The 19,203-nt window shown below is 36.7% G+C and overlaps 1 protein-coding gene across 3 annotated transcripts in view; it reads right to left on the minus strand.

Annotated features, from left to right (window-relative positions):
• Nucleotides 1-19,203, minus strand: part of SLC9A9 (solute carrier family 9 member A9) — a 678,779-nt gene that overhangs the window by 254,341 nt on the left and 405,235 nt on the right. For all 3 annotated transcript variants that reach the window (XM_053599744.1, XM_053599745.1, XM_053599746.1), the window contains exons 10-11: nucleotides 7,684-7,797; nucleotides 5,816-5,927 (exon numbers count right to left, since the gene is read on the minus strand). In XM_053599744.1, the coding sequence (XP_053455719.1) occupies nucleotides 5,816-5,927; nucleotides 7,684-7,797 (226 nt within the window). The remainder of the gene's footprint in view (nucleotides 1-5,815; nucleotides 5,928-7,683; nucleotides 7,798-19,203) is intronic.

Consider the following 19,203-nt stretch of genomic DNA (forward strand, 5'->3'; position numbering starts at 1 on the left):
AAAGTCTTTTCCTATAAGGTAAAGAATAAGACAAAGATGCCTACTTTCACCACTCCTATTCAACATAGTACTGGGCATTCTAACCAAAGCAATTAGGTGAGAAAAATAATGGCATTAAAAATGGAAAGAAAGAAGTAAAATTATCTATGTTTATAGATGATATGATTTTATATATCAAAAACCCTAACCGTTCCACATGAAAAAAACTGTTAAAGCTACTAAATGTTTAGAAGTAGACCTGAGAAAAAATAATAGCTCTAGTAAAAGAATTTAGCAAAGTAGCAGGATACAAAATCAAAATATAAAAATCAGATGCATTTCTTCACATCATTAATGCACATTTTTTAAAGGAAATTATGAAAATAATTCCTTTTATAATAACATAAAAAATAATAAAATACTTAGGAATTAACCAAGATGAGTGACTTTTACAATAAAAACTGTGAAACATTACTGAAAGAAATTAAAGAAGATATAAAAAAAGAGAATGTGTCACCTGGTCATGGATTAAAAGATATAATATTGTAAAGATGTCAGTACCACCCAAATCAATCTACAGATTTAGTGCAATCCCTATCAACATCCCAGTGGAATCTTTTTGTTGAAATAGAAATACTCATACTCATATTTATATCAAGGGACCTTAAATAAATAAAGCAATCTTAAAAAAGATGAAGGACTCAGGCTTCCAGATTTCAAAACTTACTTCAGAGTTACAGTAATCAAAATAAGATGTTACTGGCATAAAGACAAACATAGATCAACATAATATAATAGAGAGTCTAGAAATAAATCCTCATGTAAGTGGTCAAATGATTTTGGTCAGGTATTCTGAGACCATTCAGTAGGGGAAAGGACAGTCTTTTCAATAAATGGTGCTGAGGAGAGACCTGGATGTCCAGATGCAAAAGAAGGAAGTTGAACTCTTCTTTAACACCATGTATACAAATTAATACAAATTGGATCAAAGACCTAAATGTAAGGGCTAAAACTATAAAACTCTTATAAAAAATAGGACAAAGACTTCACAACATCAAATTTGGCAACAACTTCTTGGATATAAGGCCAAAGTTACAGACACAAAAAAGAAAAAATAGGCAAATTAGATATTTATTTATTTATTTATTTATTTTTGGCCGGGGCTGGGTTTGAACCCACCACCTCCAGCATATGGGACCGGCACCCTACTCCTTGAGCCACAGGCGCTGCCCTAGATTTTTTTTTTTTTTTATTAAATCATAGCTGTGTACATTAATGTGATCATGGGGCACCATACACTAGTTTCATAGACTGTTTGACACATTTTCATCACACTGGTTAACATAGCCTTCCTGGCATTTTCTTAGTTATTGTGCTAAGACATTTACATTCCACATTTACTAAGTTTCACATATACCCTTGTGGCAAATTAGATTTTATGTAAAGTAAAAACTATTGTGCATCAAAGGACAGTATGAAGAGACTAAAAAAGGTAACCTAAGGAATGGAAGAAAACATTGGCAAATGATTTCTCTGATAAGCGATTAATAGCCAGGAAAGAGATATTTAGTAGTTGAGAGAACTACTGAAACTCACCAACAAAAAGACAAAAGACCCGATTTGACAATGGGCAAAAGACTTGACATTTTTCCAAAGAAGATATACAAATGGCCAATAAGCTCATGAAACAATGCACAGCATCAGTAATGATTAAGGAAATTCAAATTAGACACCAATGAGAGTGTCTGAGTGTGTGTGTCTAATGCACACACTAGAGTGTCTAATGCCTGAGTGGCCTTAGGATGACCACTACCAAAGAAAAGAAACCCAGGACTTAACAAGCATTGGCCAGGTAGAGTATTGGTGAGCATGTAAAATTGGCATAGCTGCTATGGAAAACAGGGTAGCAATTCCTCAAAACATTACAAATAGAATTACTATATGATCCGGCAATTCCACTTCTGTACATATGTTGAAAGAATTGACAGTAAGGGCTTGGAGAGGTATTTGTGTACCCATGTTCACGGCAGCATTATTCACAATAACTAAATTGTGGAAGCAATCCAAGTATCCATTGATAGATGAATTAATAAATGAGATGTGTTATACACATACAAAGAAAAAGTATTCAGCCTTAAAAAGAAAGGAAGTTCTGTGATATGCTACAATATGGATGAATCTTGAGCACATTTCGCTAAGTCACATAAGCAAACTGCAAAAAGACAAATGTTAATAGTTTAAGATGCCACTCAGATGAGGTACCTAGAGTAGTCAAAAACAGAGACGGAAAGTGGAATGGTGATTGTCAGGTATTAGGAGAAGGGGAATGGAGAGTTATTAAACAAATGAGTGGTGATGATAGTTGCACAGTACAAGTGCATTTGATAGACTTAAAATGATTAATTCGGTAAGTTTTATGCTATGTATATTTTACCAAAATAAAAAAAAAAAAGACCAATAATGCCTACTATACTTTGCTTGGGCTATGCGTCTTGAAACAGTGGCTATGAAAGTTTAGGCAGATACAAAGTGACTTTTGAATTGTAGCATCTATGATTCCACTAAATAACCATGAACATTGCTGTCTCCTCATCTGAAAACTATGAAGACAGCTTTTCAGTATTTGCGAAACTTGGTAAATGTAGAATGTAAATGTTTTGGCACAGTAACTGAGATAACGCCGGAAAGGCTATGTTAACCACTGTGATAAAAATGTGTCAAATGGTTTATGAAGTGAGTGTATGATGCCCCATAATCATATCATTGTATACAGTTATGATTTAATAAAAAAAATTAAAAAAAAAAAAAAAAAAAGAAAATCCAATGTTCTTTCCCCATACCAAGGAGTACTATTGATATTAACTTTTAATAAGAATGGCATTAAAATATAAAGAAGAGGGAGAAAAGGGAACACTTCTGCACTGATGGTGGGAATGGAAGCTAGTATGTTCCTTTTGGAAGGAAGTTTGTAGAGCACTCAGGGATCTAAATGTAGACCTGCCATTTGATCCTGCAATTCCTCTTCTAGGTGTGTATCCAAAGGACCAAAAATCATTTGGCAACAAAGATATTTGCACGAGATTGTTCATTGCAGCTCAATTCATAATTGCCAAGTCATGGAAGAAGCCCAAGTGCCCATTGACACATGAATGGATTAATAAATTGTGGTGTATGTATACCATGGAATACTATGCAGCAGTAAAAAAAATGGAGACTTTACCTCCTTTATGTTTACATGGATGGAACTGGAAAATATTCTTATTAGTAAATTTTCTCAGGAATGGAAAAAAAAGTACCCAATGTACTACTGTGAAACCAATTTATAATAACTCGCACTTACATATGAAAAATGAAACACAACTTTAGTCTATGATGAAGGAGGAAAGGGGAGGGGGTGGGAGGGATAGTAGGGGGACCACACCTATGGGGCACATTGCAAGTACAAGTTGGTTCTATCATGTGTAGAACACAAATGTCCTAATGCTATAATTGGGTAAATGAGATGGAGGCTATGCTGATTAGTATGATGTAAGCACTCCAATTTGTACAAATAATTAACACACTGAAATGGGCATAAATGTATTTATGACCTATGTACAAAAGACTTAATAAAAAATAAAAAAATATATAAAGAAGAAATCCAATCTCTTTTCTGGTCAGATACATTTAAGTGTGGGAAGTGTACAAAACAAAAATCCAATCAAACAAATACACAGAAGCCCATCTTGGCCCTCTGTGACCGCAACCTTTGAGTTAAAGCTGCTATTCTGCTAACAGTGACTCTGCCAGGCAGATGGCATGGATGCTCAATGTAGAAGACACTTGGTAGCACTCTCTGGACATCAGAGTCATACTCTGTCTGGTGGGTGTCCTGAAAATCTGGTATGTTTGTATTTTTAACGATGGGAACTAGCTGATTGCCAATCCCATGGAATAGTTTCAATCCCATTAATGTGATGGAGTTATTGTTTTTTCTTCTAAAGGATGAGGATGCTTTATTTAGAACAGGGCAGGACAGGAACAGTTTAGGTTTTGCAAAGCATGTGATCTCTGATGCAGCTATTCAACTCTGCTGCTGCAGTGCAAAAACGGCCCTAGACAATATGTAGACAGGGGTAGAGCTGAGTTCCATCTTTATTAACAAAATAGGCACAGGTCAGATTTAGTTCAAAGGCCATAGTTTGCTGACTCCTGGCTTTGGAATGTCATACAGATGACAAATTCTGGGCTGCTTCACATCCCTGGTTGTACACACCATAATGTTGGCCTCTCTCTGCTCTCTGTTTTTAATTCAGCTCCAATCCTACAGCTAAGCAAACTGAGAAGGTGCCAAAGCCTAGAGAAACCATCTAGCCAGGTGGCCGTTTGGGCAGATAGTTCGCATCCTAAATGATTATCTAAAGCCTTACATTTTTCTCAAAGCATTCTTTGTCAAATAAAGCAATGTTTAAAATATCATGTCCGAGCTTTGAAAGTAAGCTGCTATTCTCCAGAGTAAGGTTACTGATGTTTTGATGGGAAAGAAAGAGAAACGCTTTCAACTCCTAGAAATGCTTTGTAAAACTGTGACCCAATGCTGCCTTTCTGTTTATGAATGATCAAATTTACCTTCTGTTTTCTTGTAATAGATGTCAATTCATTGCCAAAGATCATTGATGTTCTAAGTTAAAGATCACCTACCTGTCCAATTTCTCCTCTCTCTCTCTCTCTCTCTTTCTCTCTCTCTCACCTTAGCCCTTCTGGAAATGTAGGGAAACCCTGTCAAAGGCCTTCAGAAAAATGGTTTTAAACTTTATATTAAATGGCTCACTCTCATCTTGGGAGCTGCTCCCATTTATTTTGTTTGGACCACGCTTCAAGGGTACAGGTGAAATAAACCTTTTATTCCTGGTACTACTTTTAAGTATGCAGACATTCAGACACGTAGTTGGGTTTGAGGTGGAGTCTCACAGACTTGGGTTCAGGAATCCTTTGTTTTTGGCCGAGTTTCTTAACCCCTTTGAAATCCTTAACCTCAGTGTCTCCATCTGCTCCTCTGTACCCCCAATTGTCTTCGTTCATGCTATTTTATTGATACCAGTTTTGTTTTTTTTTTAATACTTATGTGCTCTCCAATGAACCACCCCTGAGTGTATGGTAAGTGTGCACACACACTGGAGGCAGGTAAGGGAAGACTGAAGGTAGGAAATTTTGATAGAAGAGAAAGAAACTGCAGTCCCCAGAATTGTTCAGGATCAGCGAATTCATTTCCTTTATTTTCTTTTGGAAAAGAGGCTTCACATGTGTTTTAAGCAGTTAGAACATAACTTATTTGGGAACAGATGCCTTGTCAGTTTCATCAACCCAGTGCCTAGACCTGCTCTTGGGCAGTCGGTGAGTGCTCAACTCATATTTGTTTTCTTATCTAAGGGTTGAGCAGACTGAAATCTATAAGACGTTTCTGGAGTTTTGCATGGGAAAGAATCAGGGCTTCTAAGGAGAAGGAGCTCCAACATTGGACAAGAATGGCACCATTCGCACACATAATGACCTTAACATCAGCTTATGAAGTGATGATTCATAATTAAAATTTCCTAATAAGAAAACTGTTGTGAGATAGGGGGAAGTTCAATGCCCTTTCTAGGCCAGGTTTTGGCCATATATGGTACCTTGAAGACATAACAACAAAATTCCCTTTAATTTCATTTCCCTCTTAGAAAGCGAAATCTTGCTGTTCCTCAGACCTCACAGAGTCTCAGCACAGTGCTAAGTGTACTGGGGTAAAGAGAAGTTGCTTCCCAAGGTGGTTTGTAAGTCTCTTCATGGTTCTCCATATCCTATAATGTAGTTCACATACCTGAAAACATCATCATGTGCTGAAAGTTCCAGGGGATCTTCGGTTTACGGCCCAGATTCAGGAGGAAGGAGAGAGGATATATGTTGCAGGCTCTGGCAACGAAAATTGCTATCTGTTGATAAGTACAGGGAAACATTGAGGAAAATGTTGCTGCAATGAGGGTTTGAGTCCTTGAGCTTAAATATTATGTCCTTAAGCTTCTCTACATTATGACTCAGAAAACGGGGATAAACGTCAGTTCATACATTTCCAGCTTGCTTCCAAAATTATCTTTCAATGTCAATTCCTTTCTAGAAATAATAGAGAACTCTGCTTTTCTTTGAATATATACTTGGTTTTAAATCATTAGCCCAACACCATTTCAATCAGTGTAAATGTTCTCATCATACTTATGTTGCTGATGACTGACTCCATCTTCAATTCTGCTGTAAAATGTGAGGCAGAGACCATTCAGATGCTGTGGCATTATCTTCTCAAACAGCACTTTAGAAAAGAGAAGTTGACTTCTGCTCACAATAATCACCTTACTTTCCATTAGTTTATACTCCTGTATCTAGCAATCTTTCTTGCTTTTTTCTTTTAGCGGATTTAATTTTGAGAGGAATTACCTGTCTAACTGTAGAATACAACTATTGCTTTAGGAGGCATTTTATTAAAACCAAAGTTTTTTAATAAGTAAGCATCTTTGAAAATATTGGTAGCATTCATTTCTCTCTTTCTGTTGTCTTTGACACGTTCCCTAATAGCCTGTCTATTATAGTTTGTCCTTAATGAGATGGATTTATTTGGGAAAAGGAAGCTTCCTTCCAAAATCCAGGCTTTGGATGAAATTTGGAGTTCATTTGAATGCTCAACAAAAAGAGAGTAGGAGGCAAATGATGGTTATTTGGAACAGGACTTACAGAGAGGGGCTGGCTCTTCTGGGTGTTATGATACTCCACCTCTGATCTGAGAGGGTGCCTGTCCTTTTTCCAAGTGGGAAGAAGGACGATAGCTGCTGGATATCCTTGGGAACAGTTCTAAGGGCTCAGCACCCTTTTAGACAGATGTCTCTTCCCAATGAGAGTGCCTCTTACCCCAGGCCTAGAGCTATTAAAGTCCTCTGCATTAAAGTGAGGTCTAGATTTTATCTGTCCTCATATGGAAGGAAAGGTGCTACCTTATTAATGTACATGTGCACAATGCTTATGATATTAAATGCACACTATTGTACTAATTTTATTTGATCTTTACTGTATCTATCCTATTTTCAAAGTCCTCCCTGGAATAAAAAGGTTTTATTACCTTATAATAAAAACATTTCCAAAGCTTAATAATATAATAATCCTGGCTGATATATTCTAACAGATTAAATGTATTTCTCTATAAAGAATGGATTGACATAATTTTTATATAAATGATTTATAGTTTTAGTTAAATACATTTTGAATACTTGAAAAATGTCAATTTTCTTTAGATTTTCCCCTTTATTTGCCTCAATGTTTTCTAAACTTCTTATCCTGAACTACAGGTATTTAATAAAGGCTCCAGGATCTCTTAGGATGCTTTTTTTCCTAACTAAAAATTACATACAGTATTACAACCTCTATAGTTGACCCCCTTCTTAAGTTGACCTAATTTTCATAGACCAGACATGCACTACACATACATATCAGTGAAGTAGGCTTATTTTCAGCACCTCTATATGTTGATCAGTTTGTTATAGTCCTTGAGTGGTCAACTTACAGAAGTTCTACTGTATTTGCCTTGAGTATGAGCTTTGCAGTGAACCTAAGAAAATTGCTTTAACAATTTAACAGAATAATCAGTAAAAGTAAGTAGTTTGTTGTCCTTTGTAGTTACCCCATGGTCTGTATTTCAAAGGATACAAAGGCTCCAAGTATAAAAAGTGCATTAAAGATATGATTCTGGAACGTGAACAGCGCCAGGCCCATGTAACAGAAGATGACATTCTCAGCCAAAAAGTTCATAAATTCAAACAACTGAAAACAAAACAGAAACCAAATTCCATTATTTATGACTCAGATTTGAGTTCATTTAATTTCTTGCAACTGTATTTAATGGGACTTCTTTATCAAGGAAGGTCACCCCTGGTTTTGTGTTCTGGAGGGATACAGGGGCTCTGTCCTTTTAGTGACATGCCACAGCTATGTCACCATCCCATTCTTTTCAACTAGAAGACTTCAAGAGATAACCCTGGGTAATATTTACCATCATTATCCTTCCATGGAACAACTCCCACTAAGATGACAAAATAGTCCCTGTTAAAGAAACTGAGGCTAAGTGATTTGCTTAAGGTGTACTTCAGTAAAGGATGCAAAGATTGTTTAACCTCCGCTGCACTTTACTCAGCAAATGCACCTGAGTTTTCAGTCTGTAAATTAAACAAACAAGCAAACACCTTAAACTAAGTTATCCTCCTCAGGCAGGCAGGAAGGACAAACGTGGAAGATTCAAAAACCTGAAACAAGGATGAATGTCGATTATACATATTTCAACATTAGAATGATCAGTATATTACTAATCCTAGACAATGGGACTCATTAAATTGACTGATGTAGGTATATCCATTAAATGTCTACAATGTCTAGCTGGTAGAAAGAAAATGATTAATCCCAGGGATCAGTTTATGCAGCAAGAACACAATGGATACATCAAGTTCAGTCAGAAGAATGGAGTGATAGCACGCTATGCTGGGGATGCTCCCAAGAGTATTCTTAAACCATTAACTAAACAATTTAAGTTGAACATGAAAAATGTTCTCCAACTTTCAGATACAAGTAGAGGGAAAATGTGTCCAAGGGCTACAATAAAAGCAGATTTGGAAGGGGCTTTGTGTTCCAGACTTTTCATTCGGAAGTTTCTGAAATTTCATTCCTGGACATTCATAAATCACTATGTTAGGTAAACGTCTCTGGAGACCTTTCTCTTGACTTTTTAAGGACTCATTATTTTATCATGTAATGTATTTACAGTCTCACAAATAATGCCCAATTCTTTCTGACCATTGACAGAAAGAAAAACAGAATCTTGTCAGAAACATTATTTAAAACCAGTAATAGAAAGAGAGGATTAAAAACAGAAACAGCTCCTTTGGTAAAAGATAGTCTTTCCACAGGGTCAGCCATCATCAATTATCCTGAGCACTCACTTTACAGTCTAGGCTGGCTCATGAAAACATACACTGTCACCCCGCAAACCACAGAAAACTTAGAAACATTGGGAGACATGTGGAGAATAGGGAGCATTTTTCTGACTCATATGTGTCTTTACTTTTTTAAAAAGTGAGATCTGGGTATAATCTTAATCTGGTCAAGCTGTTGTAATGAAATACCACAGATAGGGTGGCTTAAACAACAGAAATTTGTTTGGCATAATTTGGGAGGCTGGGAAATTAAAAATCAAGGTGACTGCTGACTCAGTGTTAGCAGAGGTCCTCTTCTTGGTTTGTTAATGGCTGCCTACATGCTATGTCCTCACATGGAAGAAAGAAATACCATCTCTCTTGTATCTTCCTTTATGAGGGAACTAACCCAATTCCTGAGGGCTCTGCCATCTCCCAGTGGCTGCACCTCCAAATACCATCACTTCAACATACGAATTTTGGGAAAATACACACACTCATTTCTTAGCAGCTCTCTAATTTTTAACATCAATAAACAAATGTCAAGGTTAAATTCATAGGGCCTTTCCTGCCCCCATCCCAAGTTTATTTTATTCTAGAGTGGGCGTTTTGCTCCTGGAATCCATCCATCCTCATAGTGGCCTCACCTCAATGAGATCACAACCATCTTGTGATCACAGGGAAAATGGCTGTGTAAGAAAGAAGCTAGATCCTGATAACACTATTTAATCTTCTGTATTTGGCCTCTCCCAAAGAAAAATCTACACTTCAATTTCTGATGGAAAGAGACTAAGAAATTATTTTTGGATTTGAGGTGGGATTCTCTTGTTTAAAATGATACATACTCCTTTATAACTCTGTACTAATTAAAAAGTAACAGACATTTTTCCACTCCATACAGATTATAAATAAAAAGGTATGTGGTCACAACTATTTTTGACTGTTTTCAGATAATAAGATAGTTTGTTGCTCTTGTCCCCACCCTCAACCAATTTCATACATTAATTATCTTTAAGAGAAAAGAAAAGTATGCAGGAAAAGCAAGTTTCTTCCTGTTCTGTGTTGAGACTTGCTGGGAACATTTTACTCGGGGCTCATGGTTTTAAATATTTGTTTTAGAGATTTGCTTCTTTTGGATAACCTAGGATTTTAATTGATTCATTCACCAAGCTTATTGAAATCTAACACCACCCAACATTTCCAGTAACTGTATACATACACGTAGAACCAAAGTTCATTTTACATTTAGGTTCATTTTGAACCTGTTCTTTGTTCTTAATCTAGTCATCTCTGTCAATTCCACACTTGTTTAAATTTATGTATACATATAATATATTGTAATATTTCATAGATCTAGATTGTTCTGACACCCTGTTATTCATAATTTCCCTATGTTTAAATAAATGTGTGTATTTTTTCTTTTTTGGCATTTAATTTACCCAGGAAAGTTCATATATATTATATATTTATAGCTTAAGATATAAAAAGCATATTGTCAGCATTTCCAAAGCTCTCTTTTTCTCTTACCTAGTCACACTTCCCACCTGAGAGAAACTATTAATATTATTAGCACTTCTGCCACCACAAATTAGCCTTTCTTATTCTGCAGTTTTATGTGACTGGAATACATTTGTCATCTTTTACTCAACCTTCCATTTCTGAGATTCTTTATGTTGTATGAAGATCATATATTTTTTAAATTTCAGAATATCACAGGAGCCCAAATGTTTTGGTTATGTGAATTGCTTTTATACAATTCGAGTCCAAGTTATGAGTGTGCCCCTCAGTCAAATTGTGTATTGTACCCATTAGCTGCGAACTTGCTTATTTGCTTTTGTTCTGGTTATCATCCTTTTATCAGATGTACAGCATGCAAATATTTTCTACCATTTTGTAGGTTTGTTACGTGCTCTATTGATTGCTTCCTTGGCTGTACAGAATCTTTTTAATTTAATTAGGTCCAAAATTAACAAAAATTTGTTAATTTTTGTTGTTGCTGTGATTGCTTTTGGGTCTTCTTTTCATAAATTCAGGGCCGACATCTGTAAGTTTTTCTTCTAAAATTCTTATAGTTTCATGCCTCAGGCTTAAGTAGTTATCCATTGTGATTTAATCTTTTTTTGAGTGGTTAGAGGTGAGGATTCTGTTTCAGTCTTCTTCAAGTGGCTTTAATCTTCTATATGTGGCTCTCCAATTTTCCCAGCACCATTAATTGAATAGAGATTCTTTCCCCTAGTGAATGTTATTGTCTGTTTTATCAAAGAACAGATAGCAATAAGAAAAAGTTCATTCTTTTATTATATGAATATATCACCAAAACACTATTGAAACACATTTGGGTTGTTTTCTGTTTGGAAATATGATGAATTTTGCTGCTGAAAATATATGTTTGTTTTTTTGTAGAATTTTTGAGACTTAATGCCATGCAGTTTTCCAAAGTGGTGGTATCAGTTTTCACTCTAGTCAGCAGTTTTAGTTGCTTCATATTCTTGCCAACACTTGGTTTTGTTGTAATTCCTGAAAATGACACTTTTGCCTCTGGACATTGCCATTCAAACTCTGGAATCAACTTGTCAATCTCCGTAAAAATTGCCTATTGGCATTTTAGTTGGGACTGGATTGAATTTATAGACAAATTTGGATAAAATAGACTTTTTTTCATTATTGAAACTTTGAATCCATGAACATTGTATATCCTTGTAACTATTTTGGTTTCCTGAATTTCTCTTAGTTATTTCTATATAAAAATTTTTATGTAGATATCTCAATTTACTCCTAGATATTTGATTTTTTGCTATTGCAAATAGTAATCTTTTCAAAGTTCATATTTTAATTGTTTGTAGATTCAAATATACAATTAATTTTTTAATTGATCTTACATTCACAGCCTTATTAAGTTTATATAACAATTCTCATAGTTTATTGGTAGGTTCTGAATTTTTATGATCATGTTGCTTTCAAATAATTGTAGTTTTGTTTTTTTCTTTCCCATCATCACTCATTTTGCATCTTTTTTAATTTTTAATTTTTTTTGCTTATTTTCTTAAGCTTCAGAGTGAAGAATAGAAGCAGTGATATGAACATCTTTGCCTTATTCTTAATCACAAAAGGAACAGCTTCCATATTTCTCTGTCAAATTTATAGAAACCTCTTAACAAATTGAAGAAGTTCTGTTATTCTTACTCTATTACTAATAGTCACTTATAAAAAGAATGTGTCAATGATTTTTCTTCACCTAGTAGTATGATCATATGGTATTTTTCTTTCATTTTTAAAAATGCAGTTAATTACATTAATTGATTTTCAAAGGTTAAGACAGTCTTGCATTCCTTTAATAAACCTTACTTGATCATGATATATTATCCTTTTTTAATACATCACTGCATCTAATTTGATAATACTGTGTTTAGGATTTTTGTGTTTCTATTGTATAGTCTTCACCAGATTATCGTAAAAGTTACTTAGGTATCACAAAACAGGTTACTGTTCTCTCTCTCTCTCTTTTTTTTTTTTTTGCAGTTTTTGGCTGGGGCTGGGTTTGAACCCGCCACCTCCAGTATATGGGGCTGGTGCCCTACTCCTTTGAGCCACAGGCCCTGCCCTACTGTTCTCTTTCTTAAATGCTAAGAAGAATTCTGGGCTTGTAGTTTTCTTTGAAGGAAGATTTTTAATAACAGATATAATTATGTTAATAGATACAAGATTAATCTACTTTTATTCATTTTATATCAGTTTTAGTAAGTTGTGTTTTTCAAGGAATTTGTCAATCTATCTACATTTTCTCATTTATTGGCATATACTTTTTTTAATACCCTCAATATTATAGTGTCTGTAGTCATCTTTCTAGTTGTTATTGTTAATTTGTATCTTTTCTTTTTTATTCCTGAAATATCCTGTTAGGGAGTTACCAATTTGATGAGTGTTTTCAATAAGTAACTTTGGCTTTGTTGATTTTTCTGTATTGTACATCCCAATTTTGTTAATTTTCTCTTATTTTTATTAATTCCTGCCTTAAGTGTACTTAAGTTTAATCTGTTTTTATTTAGTATCTTGACACTTCAAGTCCTGAATGTCTGGTTGCTTATTGGTTCCTTCAAACACTCATTTTTCTATGTATTCTTCATCTTTTCTTTTTGTTTTCTGAGGAAGAATATGCTGACATTCACAATCCCTTACAGCCAGGTTTTCTTGATTGTATATATTTTCAGGTAAAAAATAATATTTGTCAATACTTTATCCTCTCCAATTTTGTGGTATTTATTTTGTACCACAATAAAAAGTATATCAACTTGGTGTGTTTGATCGACATAATCACGCCGGCAACCGTGAGTACAAGCAGCAGTGAGACTGCAAACCGGAAAGGCCTTACCTGTGAACTGTTTCAGTGTTTTTGAACTTGGCACTCAGTTGAACTGCCTTGGGGAGAGCTTAGGCAGGAGTCCGGAGAACTTTGGGCATTGTCTGGAGCCCCAGACAGAGCCACTGAGCTGGGCTGCAGGGAGCTATTGTGTGAGACAACTGCCCCGGCAAGCTCCGCCCTCAGGGTCCCAGAGCAAGGAGCGGGTGGAACCTAGTAACCTAGCAATTGAGCAGCCTAAAGGTGGGGACTGAGCTGCCTTACAGCCTTAACCCTTAGGGGCGGTTTTGGCACACTGGAGGCTCGGGCTGTTGCCCTGGGTAGAGTGCCCTGGTGTCACAACCCATAGCAACCTCAAATTCCTGGGCTAGGTGCTGCCTAGACCTCCATAAGATCTGTGCCATGACCCCGCACCAACCGGGCCTCCGCATGCCCTGACCAGGAACTGCGGGAGCAGTGCAAACCTGCGTCCTCCCTCCTATGTCCTCCCAGCCTCCACACTGGCCCGCTCGTCTGGCCAGGGATACTGGTAGCTGTGTGCCCTCTGGAGCCCTCCCTGCCTCTACGCAGAGCCCTTCTCCTGGCCAGAGACTGGTGGAGCCTTGGGCTCTCTGTGCCAAAGTCACTGGGTGCCAGGCACTCCCAGAACCGTGTGCACCACCTCCTGCCCTGTTGCTGGATCTGGGTGTGTCACACGCCAGAGCTGCTTCCACAACCAGAACTCCCTAGCTGGAGCAGCCCCAGAGGAACTACACAGGGTCACTCCCTACAAAGATCAAGCAACAATAGAGTGATCCTGCTGGGATCTAATCTTGGAGACACACCTCCCCAACTCTGAGGACAGCCAGAGGCAACAGTGAAAAACAATCATGAGGCAAAATCAACAGAAAAACTCTGGCAATATGAATAATCAGAGTAGATCAACTCCCCCAAGGATCAATGGGGCAGACACAGCACAAGATCCCATGCACAAACAAATAGCTGAGATGTCAGAAATCGAATTCAGAATCTGGATAGCAAATAAGGTTGAATTAGAACTCCAAGCAGTAACCCAAAAGATATCTCAAGAATTCAACAAATTCAAGGACCAAATGACCAAATATTTTGACACATTGAGACAAGAAGTTGCATCCCTCAAAGATCTGAGAAACACAGTAGAATCCCTCAGTAACAGAATGGAGCAAGCAGAAGAAAGGATTTCTGACATTGAAGACAAAGTTTTTGAAAGCTCCCAAACTCTCAGAGAGGATGAGAAATGGAGGGCAAAAACAGATCACTCTCTCAGAGAGCTCTGGGATAATTCAAAGAAAATCAATATTCGTCTTATGGGGATCCCCGAAAGCGACGAAGTGGCTTCACAAGGCACAGAGTCTCTTCTCCATGAGATTATGAAGGAGAACTTTCCAGACACGCCAAGAGATTCTGAAATTCAGGTAGCAGACATTTTCAGAACTCCAGCATGACTCAACCTGAATAAGACATCCGCCAGACACATCATAATCAATTTCACTAAAGTTAATATGAAGGAGACAATTCTGAAAGCTGCCAGAGGAAAGAAAACCATTACCTACAAGGGGAAGAATATTAGAATAACTGCAGATCTCTCTACTGAAACCTTTCAAGCTAGAAGAGGATGGTCATCAACTTTTAATCTCCTAAAACAAAATAACTTTCAACCGAGGATCCTGTATCCAGCTAAACTGGGTTTCATTTATGATGGAGAAATTAAATACTTCAATGATATTCACATATTGAAGAAATTTGCGATAAACCAGCTAAACCAGCTAAACCAGCTCTCCAGGATATTCTCAGACCTATCCTCCATAAAGACCAGAATAACCCTCCACCACAAAAGTAAACTCACCCAGAAAATTTTGATCAAATTCCAACTTCCACAGTCGCAAAAGGATTAAAAATGTTCACTGGACTCTCAAAAGGCTTATCAATATTCTCAATTAATGTGAATGGTTTAAACTGTCCTCTAAAGAGGCACAGGTTGGCTGACTGGATACAAAAACTCAAGCCAGATATTTGCTGCATACAAGAATTGCATCTTACATTAAAAGACAAATATAGACTCAAGGTGAAGGGATGGTCATCTGTATTCCAGGCAAATGGAAAGCAGAAAAAAGCAGGTATTGCAATCCTGTTTGCAGACACAATAGGCTTTAAACCAACCCAAATAATTAAGGATAAGGATGGACACTTCATATTTGTTAAAGGTAATACTCAATATGATGAGATCTCTATTATTAATATTTATGCAACTTCCATAGTAGTTGGAGATTTTGACACCCCTTTAGCAGTGCTGGATAGATCCTCCAAAAAGAAGCTAAGCAAAGAAATTTTAGATTTAAACTCAACCATTCAACATCTGGACTTAACGGACATCTACAGAACATTTCATCCCAACAAAACTGAATTCACATTCTTCTCATCAGCCCACGGAACATACTCCAAAATCGACCACATCCTAGGCCACAAATCTAACCTCAGCATAAAAAAATAGAAATTATTCCTTGCATCTTCTCAGACCATCTGGAATAAAAGTTGAACTCAATAACAACAGAAACCTGCATACCCATACAAGAACATGGAAGCTAAACAACCTTATGCTGAAGGATAGATGGGTTATAGATGAGATTAAGAAGGAAATCACCAAAATTTTGGAACTAAACAACAATCAAGACACGAATTACCAGAACCTCTGGGATACTGCAAAGGCAGTCCTAAGAGGGAAATTTATAGCACTGCAAGCCTTCCTCAAGAAAACGGAAAGACAGGAAGTTAATAACTTAATAGGACATTTCAAGCAATGGGAGAAGGAAGAACACTTCAACCCCAAACCCAGCAGAAGAAAAGAAATAACCAATTCAGAGCAGAATTAAATGAAATTGAAAACAAAAGAATTATACAACAGATCAATAGATCCAAAAGTTGGTTTTTTGAAAAGATCAATAAAATAGATAAACCTTTGGCCAACCTAACCAGGAAAAAAGAGTAAAATCTCTAATCTCATCAATCAGAAATGATAATGATGAAATAAAAACAGATCCCTCAGAAATTCAAAAAATCCTTAATGAATACTACAAGAAACTCTACTCTCAGAAATTCAGAAATCTGAAAGAAATAGACCAATACCTGGAAGCACGCCACCTACCAAGACTTAGCCAGAAGGAAGTGGAAATGTTGAACAGGCCTATATCAAGTTATGAAATAGCATCAACTATACAAAATCTCCCTAAAAAGAAAAGCCCAGGACCAGATGGCTTTATGTCAGAATTCTACCAAACATTTAAAGAAGAACTAGTACCTATACTACTAAACCTCTTCCAAAATATCGAAAAAGAAGGACTATTACCCAACACATTCTACAAAGCAAACATCACCTTGATCCCCAAACCAGAGAAAGACCCAACAAGAAAAGAATATTATAGACCAATATCACTAATGAATATTGATGCAAAAATACTCAGTAAGATCCTAACGAACAGAATCCAACAACACATCAAAAAAAATTATATACCATGACCGAGTGGGATTTATCCCAGGGTCTCAAGGCTGGTTCAATATATGTAAATCTATAAAATGTAATTCAGCACATAAACAAACTAAAAAATAAGGACCATATGATTCTCTCAATTGATGCAGAAAAAGCTTTTGATAATATCCAGCATCCCTTCATGATCAGAACACTTAAGAAAATTGGTATAGAAGGGACATTTCTTAAACTAATAGAGGCCATCTATAGCAAACCCACAGCCAATATTGTATTGAATGGAGTTAAATTGAAATCATTTCCACTTAGATCAGGAACCAGGCAAGGTTGCCCATTGTCTCCATTGCTCTTTAACATTGTAATGGAAGTTTTAGCCATTGCAATTAGGGAAGAAAAGGTGATCAAGGGTATCCACATAGCGTCAGAATGAACAAACTTTCCCTCTTCACAGATGATATGGTCGTATATATGGAAAACACTAGGGATTCTACTACAAAACTTTTAGAAGTGATCAAGAAATATAGCAGTGTCTCAGGCTACAAAATCAACATCTGTAAATCTGTAGCCTTTATATATGCCAACAATAACCAAGCCTAAAAAACAGTCAAGGATTCTATTCCTTTCACAGTAGTGCCAAAGAAGATGAAATATTTGGGAGTATACCTAACAAAGGATGTGAAAGATCTATACAAGGAGAACTATGAAACCTTAAGAAAAGAAATAGCTGAAGATGTTAACAGATGGAAAAACATACCATGCTCATGGCTGGGAAGAATCAACATTGTTAAAATGTCCATACTACCCAAAGCAATATACAATTTTAATGCAATTCCGATTAAAGCTCCATTGTCATATTTTAAAGATCTTGAAAAAATAACACTTCGTTTTATATGGAATCAGAAAAAACCTCAAATAGCCAAAACATTACTCAGCAATAAAAACAAAGCAGGAGGAATCACGCTACCAGACCTGAGACTATACTATAAATCACTAGTGATCAAAACAGCATGGTACTGGCACAAAAGCAGAGAAGTAGATGTCTGGAACAGAATAGAGAACCAAGAGATGGATCCAGCTACTTACTGTTATTTGATCTTTGACAAGCCAATTAAAAACATTCAGTGGGGAAAAGATTCCCTATTTAACAAATGGTGCTGAGTAAACTGGTTGGCAACCTGTAGAAGATTGAAACTGGACCCACACCTTTCACCATTAACTAAGATAGACTCTCACTGGATAAAAGATTTAAACTTAAGACATGAAACTATAAAAATACTTGAAGAAAGTGCAGGGAAAACTCTCGAAGGAATCGGCCTGGGTGAATATTTTATAAGGAGGACTCCTCTGGCAATTGAAGCAGTGTCAAAAATACACTACTGGGACCTGATCAAAGTAAAAAGCTTCTGCACAGCCAAGAACATAGTAAGTAAAGCAAGCAGACAGCCCTCAGAATGGGAGAAAATATTTGCAGGTTATACCTCCGATAAAGGTCTAATAACCAGAATCCACAGAGAACTCAAACGTATTAGCAAGAAAAGAACACATGATCCCATCTCAGGGTGGGAAAGGGACTTGAAGAGAAACTTCTCTAAAGAAGACAGACGCACAATCTACAAACACATGAAAAAAAGGTCATCATCCTTAATCATCAGAGAAATGCAAATCAAAACTACTTTGAGATACCACCTAACCCCAGTAAGAGTAGCCCACATAACAAAATCCCAAAACCAGAGATGTTGACGTAGATGTGGAGAAAAGGGCACACTTCTACACTGCTGGTGGGAATGCACAGTAATGTGTTCCTTCTGGAAGGATGTTTGGAGAACACTTAGAGACCTAAAAATAGACCTGCCATTCAATCCTATAATTCCTTTACTAGGTTTATACCCAGAAGACCAAAAGTCACAATATAACAAAGATATCTGTACCAGAATGTTTATTGCAGCCCAATTCATAATCACTAAGTCATGGAAGAAGCCCAAGTGTCCATCGACCCACGAATGGACTAGCAAATTGTGGTACATGTATACCATGGAATATTATGCAGCCTTAAAGAAAGATGGAGACTTTACCTCTTTCATGTTTACATGGATGGAGCTGGAACATATTCTTCTTAGCAAAGTATGTCAGGAATGGAACAAAAAGTATCCAATGTACTCAGCTCTGCTATGAAGCTAAATTATAGCTTTCACATGAAGGCTATAACCCAACTATAGCACAAGACTATGGGGAAAGGGCGAAGGAAGGGGAAGGGAGGCAGGAGGTTTTGGTGAAGGGAGGGTGATGGGTGGGGCCACATCTATGGTGCATCTTAGAATGGGTACAGGCGAAACTTACTAAATGCAGAATACAAATGCCTACATACAGTAACTAAGAAAATGCCATGAAGGCTACGTTGAACAGTTTGA

The sequence above is a fragment of the Nycticebus coucang genome, chromosome 8 (assembly GCF_027406575.1).
Source record: "Nycticebus coucang isolate mNycCou1 chromosome 8, mNycCou1.pri, whole genome shotgun sequence".
Lineage (NCBI taxonomy): Eukaryota > Metazoa > Chordata > Mammalia > Primates > Lorisidae > Nycticebus > Nycticebus coucang.